Genomic DNA, 14,885 nt, shown 5'->3' with positions numbered 1-14,885 from the left:
ATATTTTAAATCCTAACCTCTATGCCTGCTGGTTGTCTGATTCAAAATGGCCAATACTAGCCCATTTCAGCTCACTAAAGCCTAGGATATCGATGTTTATGCGTTCCATTTCTTTTTCAACGATTTCCAATTTTGCTAGATTCATACATTCCAGGTTCCAATTATTAATGGATGTTTGCAGCTGTTTCTTCTCATTTTGAGTTGTGCCACCCCAGCAAGTGAAGGTCCTGAAAGCTTTACTCCTCCACATCATTAAGGTCTACTCTACTTTGAGGAGGCAGGTCTTCCCCAGTCTTTTTCTGAGTGTCTTCCATCCTGGAGGGCTCATCTTCTGGCACTATATTAGACAGTGTTCTACTGCCGTGCATAAGATTTTCACTGGCTAGTTCTTTTCAGAATTAGACTGTCAGGTCCTTCTTCCTATTCTGTCTTAGTCTGGAAGTTCAGCTGAAACCTGTCCTTCATGGGTAAGCTTGCTGGTATCTGAATACCGGTGGCAAAACTTCCAGCATTACAGCAACACACAAGCCCCCACAGTACAACAAACTGACAGACACATGGGGGCAATTATATACTCTACTATGCCGGGAATGACAACTTGAAGAAGGATGGTGTTGCATTCATCGTCAAAAAGAACATTTCAAGATCTATCCCGAAGTACAATGCTGTCAGTGATAGGATAATATCCATACACCTACAAGGAAGACCACTTAAAATTTACGCACCAACCACTAAGGCCAAAAATGAAGAAAGTGAAGATTTTTATCAGCTTCTGCAATATGAAATTGACTGAACATGCAATCAGAATGCATTGATAATTACTGGTGATTGGAATGCGAAAGTTGGAAACAAAAAAGGATCGGTAGTTGGAAAATATGGCCTTGGTGATGGAAACAATGCTGAAGATTGAATGATAGATTTTGCAAGACTAACAACTTCTTCATTGCAAATATCCTTTTTCACCAACATAAACAGAACTATACACATGGACCTCACCAGATGGAAACACACAGGAATCAAATCGACTACATCTGTGGAAAGAGACGAAGGAAGAGCTCAATATCATCAGTCAGAACAAGGCCAGGGGCCGACTGTGGAACAGACCATCAATTGTTCATATGCAAGTTCAAGCTGAAACTGAAGAAAATCAGAGCAAGTCCACAAGAGCCAAAATATGACCTTGAGTATATCCCACCTTAATTTAGAGACCATCTCAAGAATAGATTTGATGCCTTGAACGTTAATGACCGAAGACCAGACGAGTTGTAGAATGACATCAAGGACATCATACATGAAGAAAGCAAGAGGTCATTGAAAAGACCACGATGCATGTCAAAGGAGACTCTGAAACTTGCTCTCGAACATCAAGCAGCTAAAGCAAAAGGAAGAATTGATGAAGTAAAAGAACTGAACAGAAGATTTCAAAGGGCAGCTCAGGAAGACAAGGTAAAGTATTATAATGACATGCGCAAAGAGCTGGAGATAGAAAACCAAAAGAGAAGAACATGCTCGGCGTTTCTCAAGCTGAAAGAACTGAAGAAAAAATTCAAGCCTCGAGTTGGAATAATGAAGGATTCTATGGGGAAAATATTAAACGATGCAGGAAGCATCAAAAGGAAATGGAAGGAATACACAGTCCCCATACTAGAAAAGAACCAGGCATGAGGATTGGTGAAAGATTCATTAACAGCCTTCGTTATGCAGATGACACAACCATGCTTGCTGAAAGCGAAGAGGACTTGAAGCACTTACTAATGAAGATCAAAGACCACAGCCTCCAATATGGACTACACTTTAACATAAAGAAAACAAAAATCCTCACAACTGGACTAATAAGCAACATCATGATAAACAGAGAAAAGTTTCAAGTTGTCAAGGATTTCATTTTACTTGGATCCACAGTCAACACCCATGGAAGCAGCAGTCAAGAAATCAAAAGACGCATTGCATTGGTCATATCTGCTGCAAAGGACCTCTTTAAAGTCTTGAAAACCAAAGATGTCACCTTGAAGGCTCAGGTGCACCTGAACCAAGCCATGATGTTTTCAATCACATCATATGCACGTGAAAGCTGGACAGTGAATAAGGAAGACCGAAGAAGAATTGACGCCTTTGAATTGTGGTGTTGGCGAAGAATATTGACTATACCATGGACTGTCAAAAGAATGAACAAATCTGTCTTAGAAGAAGTACAACCAGAATGCTCCTGAGAAGCAAGGATGGCAAGACTACGTCTTACATACTTTGGCCATGCTGTCAGGAGGGATCAGTCCCTGGAGAAGGACATCAGGCTTGGCAGAGCACAGGGTCGGCAGAAAAGAGAAAGACCCTCAATGAGGTGGATTGACACAGTGGCTGCAACAATGGGCTCAAGCATAGCAATAATTGTGAGGATGGCGCAGGATGGGGCAGTGTTTTGTTCTGTTGTGCATAGGGTTGCTATGAGTTGGAGCCCACTGGATGGCACCTAACAACAACATCCCTGTGGTTATAATCCCATTCGAGAATGGGTTGTCTTTGTTATGTTAATGAGGCAGGATTAGTTAAGGTGTGTCTTAAATCAGTCTCTTTTGAGATGCGAGAGAGATTAAACAAACAAGTGAAAGAAGCAGAGACGGGATGCCAAGCCACATGAAGATTGCCCAGGAGCAGAAGCTCAGAGACAAGGACCTTCCTCCAGAGCTGACAGAGAGAGAATGCCTTCCCCTAGCCTCCTAAACGCCTAGCCTCCTAAACTTAGAGAAAATAAATTTCTGTCTGTTAACGCCATCCACTCATGGTGTTTCTGTTATAGCAGCACGAGATAACTGAGATACATGGTTTCCAAAAATAATCTCCCAGTCGGTAGCTTGTCTTTTTGCTTTTTTGATAAAGTAGTTTCATGAACAAATGTTTTTAATTTTCATGAGGTCCCATTTATTTATTTTGTCTTTTTTGTTTGTGCTTTTGCTATTTTATTAATCCATTGTTAAAAGCTAGACCCGAAAGCTTTGCCCCTGCATTTTCTTCTACAAATTTTATTGTTTGTACATTTCGGTCCTTAATTCATTTTGAATTTGTTTTTATGTACGGTGTGAGGCATGGATCCTGTTTCATTTTTCTGCATGTAAAATCCAATTTTCCCAGCACCGTTTATTGAAGAGACTCTTATTTTCCCATCAGATGGACTTAGCACCCTTGTCAAAAATCAGTTGACCACAGATGTGTGGGCTCGTTTCTGGACTCTCAATTCTATTCCATTGGTCTAATGTGTATTGTTATACTGGTATCAGGCTGTTTTTATTACTGTAGCTGTATGTGTTTTAAAATCAGGAAGTGTAAGTCCTCCCACTTTGTTCTTCTCTTTCAACATTGCTTTAGATATTCAGGGCCTCTTGCAATACCATATAAAGTTGAGGATTGGTTTTTACATTTCTGTAAAGAAGGCTTTTGGAATTTTCATCAGGATTGCGTTGAATCTATAGATTGCTTTCGGTAGTAGACATTTTAACAATATTATGTCTTCCAATCAATGACCATTTATTTAAGTCTTCTTTAATTTTTTCAACAGTCTTATATAATTTTCACTGTATAAGTCCTTCACATCTCTGGTTAAGTTTATTCCTAAGTATTTTATTGTCTTATTCTAGTGACAGTAGTATTTAGATTTAATGTTCAACCTGTCATGAAATTGATAAATTATTCAATGCAGAAAAGGAGAAATAGAATCCCTGCAAATACAGTATTATATGCCAGATTACAATATCCGGAAATACGGAAGTCATGGTTCTCATTACAGTATTAGCTCAGCACACCACACACGGGGAAAATAAACCATATTTTTAAGTGCATATGGAGTGATCCAGAATTCTGTTTATGTGCTACTTTTCTGTTTCCTTCTCTTGTTTTCATTTTTAAACCTTGACATCATGTTAACATGATATATGTAACGTATTCCTTGAAATGGTAACCAAGCGCATATATACATGTCCAATGTCATTTCCTTTGGACATTCATATATCCAACAGGAGTTTTTTGAGCCTCCGTTGTGTTCCAGAAGTAGAGCAGTACCAGGTACAAAGTCATGAACCAAAATGTCACATTCCTGACCTATCTAATAGGACAGGCTGTTACTTAGTGAATCAACACAAAGAAATGCACAAATACAAATTGTGAAGGAAAAGCTGTGTAAGAGAATTTGAGGTATAATATCCCAAAACCACGATGAACATACCTCTAAGAATTCCGTGGTATTTTAATATACACAATAAAATTATTCTTCATATCTTTTATTTCCTTTTTTTAGTGTCTTTTTAGCAAATTATTCTCCCCCAATGAAGTCATCCACATGGCCTACTTGAATATCTCAAGTTTAACCACTTGTATTAGTTCAAAGTAAGAAAGGAAAAGAAATGGACCATATTGCCAAATTCTAGTATATTTTTCTTTTCCCAATTTATAATAAAAATAGTTTACTGATTTGACTTACAGCTTTCTAGGAATGTCTGCCTTTTAATCAAAATTGCCTTTCAGTCCCTAAGAAAAAAATTTCTACTTTGGCTGTGGGTGTTATTGCAGTAGTTCTAACTATCGCAGTGATTGTAAATTGCACGTTCTCTTTTCACACCGTGCATTGAGTCCAGAAGGTTCTCATGTGCAGTCTTCCTAGATAATGTTTCATAAACCCAAAATAATCTCTGCCTTTGCTACGTACAAAAAAGAAAAGGAAAATCTGAGACAGATCCTGAAGGGACTGTCACCCTCAATGGACTGTGAAGAATGGAAAAAACTTACAGATGGGTCTAGTGCAGGAGATAAGGGGTCGTCGAGACCCTTTCTAAGAACCGACTTAACAACCAGGTGAGTGGGAGGGGGGACGAGCAGGTTCTGTGTGACAGGAGACAGTTGAGCGTGTGAGTCTAGAGCTTAGAAGACACTTGCTCTAGGAACGTAAAATTGAGGTTAGGTATACAGTGGCCCAGGGGTGTTGGTAGAAGGAAGATGAGGTAGGGCCTGGGGAAAAAAAAAAAGGCTGCCGTATTTACCAAGCTCAGGAGAGGGTGCACCTGTCACAGGCCACATTGTCCTTCTTTTCTATGCTCTCTCTTAAAATATGGCTCCTAGAACCCTGCCCAGTCCCCTAGAGTGGAGCCCTGCCATCATGCAGTGAGTATAAAACCAAATGCATTGTCAACTCATAAAGCCCCTATAGGACAGAGTAGAACTCTCCCACAGGGTTCCCAAGGAGTGGCTGGTAGATTCAAACTGCTGATTTTTTGGTTAGCAGCCAACTCTTAACCACTGCACCATCAGGGTTCCCGCAGCGAGTATAAAAAAAACAAAAAAACAAACCCAATGCCGTGGAGTCGATTTCGACTCACAGCAACCTTATAGGACAAAGTAAAACTGCCCCCATAGAGTTTCCAAGGAGCGCCTGGCAGATTCGAACTGCAGACTCTTTGGTTAGCAGCGGTAGCATTTAACTACTAACGCCGCCAGGGTTTCCTCAGTGAGTATAGGGGACGTTATTTGAGGCACCAGACTTTAGCTCATGTGAATCTTGCAGTCACCATGTCCCCTTGATCTTCACAAAAGAGCTACTGCTGCAACAGCTTTTTTTTTTTTTTTAAGCGAAATGACAATCGTTCTCTTCTTGTTAACTTTAACCTTCTTGGATTTTCAGTTGTTTTATTACTGGATTACTGATGTACCTGTGGAAACCCATGTCTCCTTGTATCAGATGTGTGTTGCTGGCCAAGCTATTTAACTGTGCTTCCGTTTCCTTGCCTATAAAATGGAGATGTTAACAGAACCTACTGTCAAATGGCCAGAACAATGCCTGGCACGTAAGTTCTCAATGTTAGTTGTTGTTAGCACCATCATCTATCAAAGTAGCTGGTAATCATGTTCCAGACCATCACGCCTACTTAGACAATCATCATGAAGCAAAATACAGAACACGACATGAACCCTGGTCAAGAAACTGGTTGGCAAAATGCAAGGAAGGCCAGGAACCTGAAAGAGTAGAGTGGGGTGGAGCGGGGGATGAGCAGAGAAGGGCGCTGAGGCCCCATATCCCACTCCAAACAGATTTCTTCTCTTTTTTTATGGTGTTGTATATTTAGTTTCTAGAAATATTTCATTTGAACAAAGAATTCTGCTTTCAGGAAAAAAACAAATGAATCTTGGCTAAACTGTTGCAGGATAATGTCCTAGTCCCTCAACAATTGCTAAATGTTGGAAGCTGATTGGAGACAGTGCCTGCTGTGTGCAGAACACTTCCTGGGCACCAAGGTGACAAAGAAGAAGAACGTGCTGTGCTGCTAAGTGCTCCTCAGTGTAACAGGCGGCAAGGGCACCATCTCTGTGCCAGGATTTACATGCTGTGCTATGCTCTGGCAACCAGAAAAAACCCCAAACCCATTGCCGTCAAGTCGATTCCAACTCATAGTAAACCTATAGAACAGTGTAGAACTGCCCCATAGGGTTTCCAAGGAGCACCTGGTGGATTTGAACCATCAACCTTTCAGTTAGCAGCCATAGCTCTTAACCACTACGCCGCCAGAGTTTCCGTTATGCTATGGTAGAGGTGCAGAGTACAGCAGCAGCAGCAGCAGCGGCACAGAGGAGGAAGGTGCTGGCAAGGCTTCTTGAAGAAGGGAGCTTTTGAAGGCTGGTGAGGATCTCCAGAGGAGAGTTGCAGGGAGCAGGAACAGTGCACACAAGGCAGGAGCGTGTGCCTCATTCTCCGTTCCAGTCAAGTGACACAGATGATGCCTGGCTTTCATGTTTCTGATTGGTGAGTGGGAAGGAAGGCGGCACTCTGGGCACCCAGCTCCAGCAGTTTGGCTACTGTGGGGAGGATTTAGCCTTGATGCCCCATTTTGAGCACCGGTCTGATAGTTAGAACTGGGTCTGAGGAAGATGATCATGACACACCACATCCCTGCCATGGGTGGTAGGAAACCAGTCTGCAGCTATCCCAGAGGCCCAGAAAGAGAGAGAGAGAGTCTGAGTTAAAATGATCTGTAAGCAGAATTTTATTTTTTTAATGTATGAACAGCTGTCAGTATTGGGTTGTATTCGAGTAACTGGTCTGACAGAGTTAAAGCGCTCACGGCTGCAGTTTGAAAGTCTGAAGGGTGTAGTACTTACTGACTCCATCTATGGGGGGCGGGTCCCTACACTTCTCTATACATTCTCTGCCTGCAGAACTTAAAATTACAGTGTATACAGTGTAGCCTGTCAGGCTTTAAATGTGACTGAAGTTCCTTGGATATCTACAAAACATCAAACAGAATCGTGTCAGCAAACTGTGGATCTTTTTTATCTAAGCCACGGGAGAGAATTTATGGATGATAATTGCTGGTAACTCGCCTATGAGGTGAACTCTCATCCACGAATAAACCTGCTGGTGCTCCGGTTTTGAAGGTATTTTCACCCACTGCAATATAAGGGTATTACAGAAGACCAGCACAGATCGCAGTCAAAGATAAGACACAGGCCAGTGATACTACTTTTGTTTCTTAATGTATTAACTGCCCGAGGTTTCAGGTTTCCCTGAGAAAGCGGAGATCACCTCTGCAAATAAAGGACGCTTTAGTGCCCTGAACTGGTGTGTGGGGAGCTGGTTTTCAGCCCTCTGGCCAGATACCCTTAAACCGGCCCGGTTTGGAGTTTGGGTTTTTCACTACGTGCAAAAACAGCGGTAGCATATTCTACTTCAGTACACATATTCCTAAGAAAGTGCGTGGGCACTAATTTTTGTGAATTTAATAACGTTCTAAACATTCTGCAAAACGCTCTGGAACGCGGCGCAGAAAGCGAGCGCAGGGACCCCGGCGCCGGCCCGGCCCCCGCCCCGCCCCGCCCCGCCCCCCGCCCCGCCCCGCCCCGCCCCCGCCCCCTCCCGGGCGCCGGTCTGTGACGCCACCGCGTGCGCCGCGCGGCAGAAACAGGAAGTGGAATCAAAACAAAGGAACCGCGGCCGGGAGCGGACCTTCTTCCTCCTTGTTCCCTGCGGCGCTGATTTCGACCCCGGCCGCAGACCCCGAGAAGCCCCCAGACCATGTCCAATATGGAGAAACACCTGTTCAACCTCAAGTTCGCGGCCAAAGAACTGAGCAGGAGTGCCAAGAAATGCGATAAGGAGGAGAAGGCCGAAAAGGCCAAGATTAAAAAGGCCATTCAAAAGGGCAACATGGAAGTTGCGAGGATACACGCCGAAAACGCCATCCGCCAGAAGAACCAGGCGGTGAATTTCTTGAGAATGAGTGCGCGGGTCGATGCGGTGGCTGCCAGAGTGCAGACGGCGGTGACGATGGGCAAGGTGACCAAATCGATGGCCGGTGTGGTTAAGTCCATGGACGCGACGTTGAAAACCATGAATCTGGAGAAGATCTCGGCCTTGATGGACAAATTCGAGCACCAGTTTGAGACGCTGGACGTCCAGACGCAGCAAATGGAAGACACGATGAGCAGCACGACGACGCTGACCACTCCCCAGAACCAGGTGGATATGCTGCTCCAGGAGATGGCAGACGAGGCCGGCCTCGACCTCAACATGGAGCTGCCGCAGGGCCAGACGGGTTCCGTGGGCACGAGCGTCGCCTCGGCGGAGCAGGACGAACTGTCCCAGAGGCTGGCCCGCCTGCGGGATCAAGTGTGATTGCAGAAGCCGCTCTGCGGCTGAGGGGCCGTGCCGCCTTCTGGAATGCTCTCTGTCTGTTAGAGAGATCTACTCACTGGAGACTGAGTATGCCAGAATGCTGCTGATAATGCTCTTTATTTTAGACGCGTCTACCTTTGGGCTTACATCGCTGTCCAGAATGACAAGCTTTCTTCTCTCTCCTGAATTTTATAGTTCTGTATAACTTGTGATGTGTATTTTTATAGCTGCCTTTTGACATAACTAGTTAATTTGGGGTATATAATATTTCTTTAAAATTTGGTCAAAACTCGAGTTCCCGTGTACTCAGTTTTATGTCCAGGATTATCGAATTGAAGGTGTGCGTGTGTGAGAGAGAGAGAGAGAGATTGATAATACCTACAATGACAAAGAGAATGAGTACTTATTTTGATTACATAGCTATTAACACCACATTCAGTGCTATTTGTGTGCTACTTCTGTGTACCTTTTGCTTTTTTTTTTTTTGCCACCAAAGTGAGACTACAATTGACTAATAATCTGTTCTCATAATTTAACCTAAAATTATCCTGGCACTTTTTTCCATAATAATCTCTGTTTAGGGTCTGTAAATTTTTTTCATGTGATAAGGTCTTTGTATAACTGGAAAAAATGCCACATAACTTCATTTATGGCATTTTTGCTCGTTTTTCTGCTTGCTAAATGGAGTTTTTAAAAGACAAGGCTTAACATTTGGCACTTCCTTGAGATGAGCTTCCACACATTTTGAGTTATTTTCCTATTTCAATCTAACTCTTTAGACTTCTTGTAAAGTATGTTAATTAGCACGTCAGTCACATTACTCAGTTTAACATTGCCAAAGAACTGTTTAGGAAACCCTGGGACTGTGTGTGTGTGTAGGTTTTGTTTTGTTTCTTAACAGCCAAAAGTAGAAATAAAATTAGAACTGCATTTTAAGTTCTAATTTTTTGCATTAATTATTTTGTGTCTTAATAACTCGTAATGTTAGAAATGAAAGATGAAATGTTTTGTTTAGCCATGCAAATAACTGAAATGTATATCCGGCCAGCTGGAAGCCTGGGAAGAAGGAGAGAGGTAGGATTGGACAGCAAGCTTGCTTTTAAGACTAGAGCCTAGCTGTCCTACCTTTTTTCATCTTCCTAGGAATGGCAGCGGTTTCTCTGGCTGGAAAGCAGGGTACGCTGCCACTGCTTTCTCATGGCTTCAAAAGATGGAGAACAGCAACTTGCTTTGCCTTGGCGCATACATTAATCTAAGTGAAATACTTATAAAGGTGTTTTTTAATTCCTTCTCTTCCCTCCCTGGCAGGTTTCTCTGAGAGAATTCCAGTGTTTCAGAAAAATAATTATAGGGACTCTTTCAAGTCCTTGGGAAGATTCTTAACCAAGTACTTATGATTGTACTGTTTTCTAGTGTGGATGACTAGGCTTTAAAAACAAAAAATACAATTAATAGGTGTCCGCAGATAGGTTGGAGCCTCATATTTAAGTTACTTGATGTTTGTTGTTCAGAAGTTTTCCTTGAGGGACACCTGTTGATCATCTGCCCCACATCTGTTTTCTAGAATCCCCCCCTCCATACCTTCTCTTGTCCACATGGTTGCCCCAGAACCAGCCATGTGAGAGCATAGCAGGGTCTTAGCCCCTCTGTAGACTGGAAAAAATAATTACAGTTGAAAAATAACTTAGTGTTGAATCCTTTGGCAAATTAAAGACCCTTTTTTAGTGCAGGTATTTCCAACAAAATTAATATATTTTGTGAGATTAACAATGTTTGTATATGCTTAAACTTTCTTAAAATATGTTCATTTCAAAGCATCTGAATGTACATTTTATGAACCGTAAATATTATTTTCAAAAGCACACCAGACGCATGAATTATTTCCTCACTTTTGCAGTTGATGAAATATGCCAAATAAATAATTTTAAACTGCATGTTGTAGCATATGAGTGTGCATCCTGTTTAAAAAGCTATTTAAGAAAGAATTCCAAAGTAGATTTGGTTCAGAAAGCATGGTACTTTTCCAACTCACCCTCAGCCTTACCATTCAAGTTTTTGTTTGGTTAGCATGGTATTTTTATGCATATTTCTAGTAATCCTGGCTATTTCTTACTGTAAATGTTGCTTCACCTCAACAAGATTCTTCTTAATTTTGAAACTTGTCTAGGCTAAACAGATGTAATTTACAAAAGGATCCAAGTGAAACATACCAGGGAAATATTTAATCTTCCATGCAACTATAGTGGTACTTCTATTTCATCCCCCTCCCCCCTTTTTTTTCCTGCCTTCAAAATGCACAATTTCTAACATGAATTTAGAATTAATGAAAAAAGAAAAAAAGATAAACTTTCGGTTTATTTCAGGTCAGGAACCCAGGTGATTTGTGCATGCACTATGCAAGAACTTTCTTAGTAAAACTTCTTCTTTGGTTGTGTCAGGGTAACCCCTTCCTGGAAGAGTGTTAAGGCAGCACGTGTGTGCTCATTACAGGTGTGCTGTGAGGCGGAGGCCCTGCTGTGTGCTGCCCTGTCATCTCCGACTTGGAGAAGAGCCCCTGAAATAAGCACTAGTCTGCTAACCTGCTTACTTGAACATAGTGTCAGGGTCAGCCGGACGAGCACACACTCTCAACTGGAGCGAGGGACCTTGTAGTCTGGATTCCTCCTCTGCAGTACACACGACACCCACTTGGAGGCATTGTTGGAGCCCAAATCCAAAGCTCGGAACCTTTGGTACACTTTGCAAAAGCTGCAGGCCAGTGGACAGTAAACAAATGAGCGAATCCCTGTAATTTCTCTTTTTAATCAGCAGACTGGAATTAGCAAAATGCCTGCCCAGTATACCCAGTTAGGTTTGCTATAGCTAGATTGTAAATTCCACCTGGGTCAGGACCAGACAGTGTGTATCTTGGTCACAATTAACATCCCTCAGGCCTGATGTCGTGCCCAGCACAGTGCAGGCTTGTGATAGGCTTCTCTGGAAAGAATGCCTGCCTAGAGCGCTCTAGTAACAGTTCACACAGTAGGTCATGGGGTGGGGGGGACAGAGCCCCAGTTACGCCCAGAAGCAGTGTCCTCTTCCTTCTTCCAGACTCCAAATCTGCTGCCATCAAGTCGATTTCGACTCAGCAACCTTATAGGACAGAGTAGAACTGCCCCATGGAGTTTCCAAGGAGCACCTGGTGGATTCAAACTGCTGACCTTTTGGCTGGCAGCCGTGGCTCTTAACCACACACCAAATAGAAATGTTTTCCTCTGCTCTTCAGGGTTTGTGCATCTTGGCTCTCTCCTAAGCAGTGTCAGGACTCGGCGCAGCACAGCTCATTCACGATGACTGAATACACTGAAAGTTTAAGGAAAGCATCTCGGGCTGGCTAGGTGGGGTTTCTTTCTAGAGATAAAAGGTGGCTCTGCCCTTAAACAGTATTCAGATAGGATGTACACGGGAAAGGTAAGTGGATACATATGTTAACCAATCATCAAGCTGCACATTCAAGATTAGTGCACCTTACAAGCTTTTATGCATTTTATACTTCAGTTTTTAAAATTAGGAGGCTGCATAGACAGGATAATCCAATCATGAAACTGTATAGGGGAAGAGATTACCAGCTTCTTAAAGGAGGTGGGGTTTAATTGGAAAAGGGATTTAAAGGGTCTGAGGCCAAAAGCTACTGTGAGGGATTTGGAGGCCAGATTAAAAAGTGCGGACTTCACCCCAAGGAACGAAGGAGGAAGATGAGTCATCAGGAACTGTTGCCCAGGGGAAGAAACATTAGAACCTAGATCAGGAGGCTGTGGGACAAGAGGCAAAGGTGTGCTTGCCCAACTTCAGTGGGCACAGGAATCCCTGAGGCCCCCGGGGATGCCGCCCTGTCAAGGCTCTGCCTTTGTAGCAAGATGCAGCTGACCTGAGGACTGCCTCTGCAGAGGGTGGGTCTCAACGCTGGCTGCACTTTACCACTGCACAGCTCATGTTTTTCTCACCGGTGTTTTCGTATCATGTAGGTATCTACTAACTGAATTTCAGTTACACACTGAGATTTTTTCCTTGCCTTGGCAGAGTTCAAAGTTGCCATGTTTTTCACAAAAGAAGATAATTTTAAATACATTTTAATTAAGTTTTAAAAAACCCAGTGCATTTAGCTGGTGCTTTTTCTCCGATCCACTTGTTCACTTATAAAGGCATTGAACAGATCAGCTTTCATCTTTTAGTGAATCTCCTTGTCCCCTTTCTTGATGTACTACATGGTGGTCGGAGCGCTGATATTCGCATTATGTCAGTGAAGTATCAGACCTTAAGAGGATATAATCAATGAATTGTTCTTTTATGCCGACATCAGACACAAGGGAAGTCTAAACGGTGAGACTAAAAATGCTTCTGCCTACGTGAATATCTTAAACTATAGCACGAAATACTAAAATCAAGTAAACTGCTTTTTAACTACTTTTTTTAAAGTTTGGTATTGTTTTGCAACTCTGTATCAACTGTCAGAGTGAACAGTCTGCAAGGAATCTTAACTCTGCTTAATTTTTCTGCTTATTACCCAGTGGCATGTTTCAGGAGACAGTGTTACTAACCCTTTAAAATGCAGTTCTATGCAAGGGAAGGCCCTTTTGAAGCATCTCTTATGTATAATGTTGTTGTTAGCTGTCGGGTCAGCCTCCAATTCGTGGTGACCCCATGTGAAACAGGATTGGGTCGTTGTCATCCACAGGGTTTTCACAGGCTGATTTTCAGAAGCAGATCAGCAGGCCTTTCTTCCTAGTATGTCTTAGTCTGAAAGCTCCACTGAAACCCGTGCACAGTGGTTCAGGTGCTCAGCTGCTAGCTGAAAGGACGGCAGTCAAACCCACCAGCCACTCCACGGGAGAAAGATGGTGACAGCCTGCTCCTGTAAAGATCATAGCCTTGGAAACCCTGCGGGCTCTACTGTGGGGTCACTTTGAGTCAGAATTGACTTAAACGCAACGGGTTATAATATTAGGAGCCCCAGTTTGAAGAAGTACTTCTGCAACATGCTCGGAATGTACAGATGAAACCAAAGGTCAAGGCCAGAGGCTGGCAGTGCAGGCCCCGCGGCCCCTCGGCCGGAACTCCTTGGCAGTAAAGGCCCGCGGCCCCTCGGCCGGAACTCCTCCACTGTGTTCTTTTTTCCTTAAAGTCTCTCCAAGAATGGGGTTCCCATTCACATCCAGTAAAAGTTTTACATTTTATTTTCATTGCACAAACTTGAAATCCACGGACTCAAGTCAGTACCACTCAGCATCAGTACCACAGAGAAGATGCTCCTGGAGATGCTCCTCGCTCCCTTTCAGGTCTCACTTAGACGTTCCGTGTCAGCACTAGAGCGAACGTTGGGAAAAGATCATTAGCACCTGACTTCGCTTCCTCTGTCCTCCACATCTCAGAACCACTGATTTTTAACAGCATTATGGAAGGTACTCCCACCACTTCCCCTGGAAGGCAGCTTCTAGTCACATTTATCAAGAACTTTAGATGTATTTCTGGTTAACCATATTACATTCTTTCTACTTATACTAGCTATTACCATCTGAATAGACTCGCCCACCGCCTCCACCCTATTTGCATCCTAATTAAAGTGGTTGCTTCCTAAACTCTAACCATAGGCAAAGGCTTCACACTCAGCTTACTTTTCAGCCTTCAAGCCCTTTAATCAGAGATGACAGTTTCTGTCCTGTGTGTCCTGTGGAGACGACAAAGCTGTTCTGAAGTAAATCAGCATTGCACATGCAGTGCCAGGGGTCAGCCCCAGATCCCTTTCTTCATCACAGCCTTGGGCCTTTCATGTCCTTCCTGCTAGATGGTTGGGGCTCAGTGTGCACCTCCACGGCACCCCACTGCACCAGATTCAAGGGCAGCAATGGCTGAGCCCCCACTGCAGTCTGATTTCCCACCAGGTTCACACAGGGCTGGCTCCCCTCGAGCTTCCGTCCTTTCTCAGTGTTGTCACTGTGCCAGCTCCCCTCTTCAGGCCCCCTGCTATGAAGGAGCGCCAGCCAGGTGGGCAGTGCCTGGGCCAGCATGGCCACTGATAGATGCAGAAACTGATTGGCATCTAAGCCAGCCATGTCCTGTGGGTCATAGACTGCAGTCCCTCTCCAGGATCTGCCAGCTGTCTCTAACAAGTATGTCAGGTGGTGCAGACAGACCCCCACAGCCCCCTCCCGGGTGTGTCAGGTGGTGCAGACAGACCCCCACAGCCCCCTCCCGGGTGTGT

General features: G+C 43.6%; 2 protein-coding genes across 6 annotated transcripts in view; both read left to right on the top strand.

Annotated features, from left to right (window-relative positions):
- Positions 1 to 14,885, top strand: part of GNAL (G protein subunit alpha L) — a 264,809-nt gene that overhangs the window by 213,851 nt on the left and 36,073 nt on the right. The gene's annotated exons all lie outside the window — the stretch shown is intronic.
- On the top strand, positions 7,925 to 9,577 carry CHMP1B (charged multivesicular body protein 1B). Its single transcript, XM_049901266.1, has one exon. The coding sequence runs from the start codon at positions 8,048 to 8,050 to the stop codon at positions 8,645 to 8,647; it is 600 nt and encodes a 199-aa protein (XP_049757223.1). The 5' UTR covers positions 7,925 to 8,047; the 3' UTR covers positions 8,648 to 9,577.

Source organism: Elephas maximus, chromosome 11, assembly GCF_024166365.1.
Source record: "Elephas maximus indicus isolate mEleMax1 chromosome 11, mEleMax1 primary haplotype, whole genome shotgun sequence".
NCBI classification, from domain to species: domain Eukaryota; kingdom Metazoa; phylum Chordata; class Mammalia; order Proboscidea; family Elephantidae; genus Elephas; species Elephas maximus.
The sequence above is the reverse complement of the archived record's forward strand: the minus strand, read 5'-3'. Positions and strand labels throughout refer to the sequence as shown.

Excerpts from the sequence above, each read along its gene's own strand:
- CHMP1B (XM_049901266.1), top strand. The coding sequence starts at position 8,048 with ATGTCCAATATGGAGAAACACCTGTTCAACCTCAAGTTCGCGGCCAAA.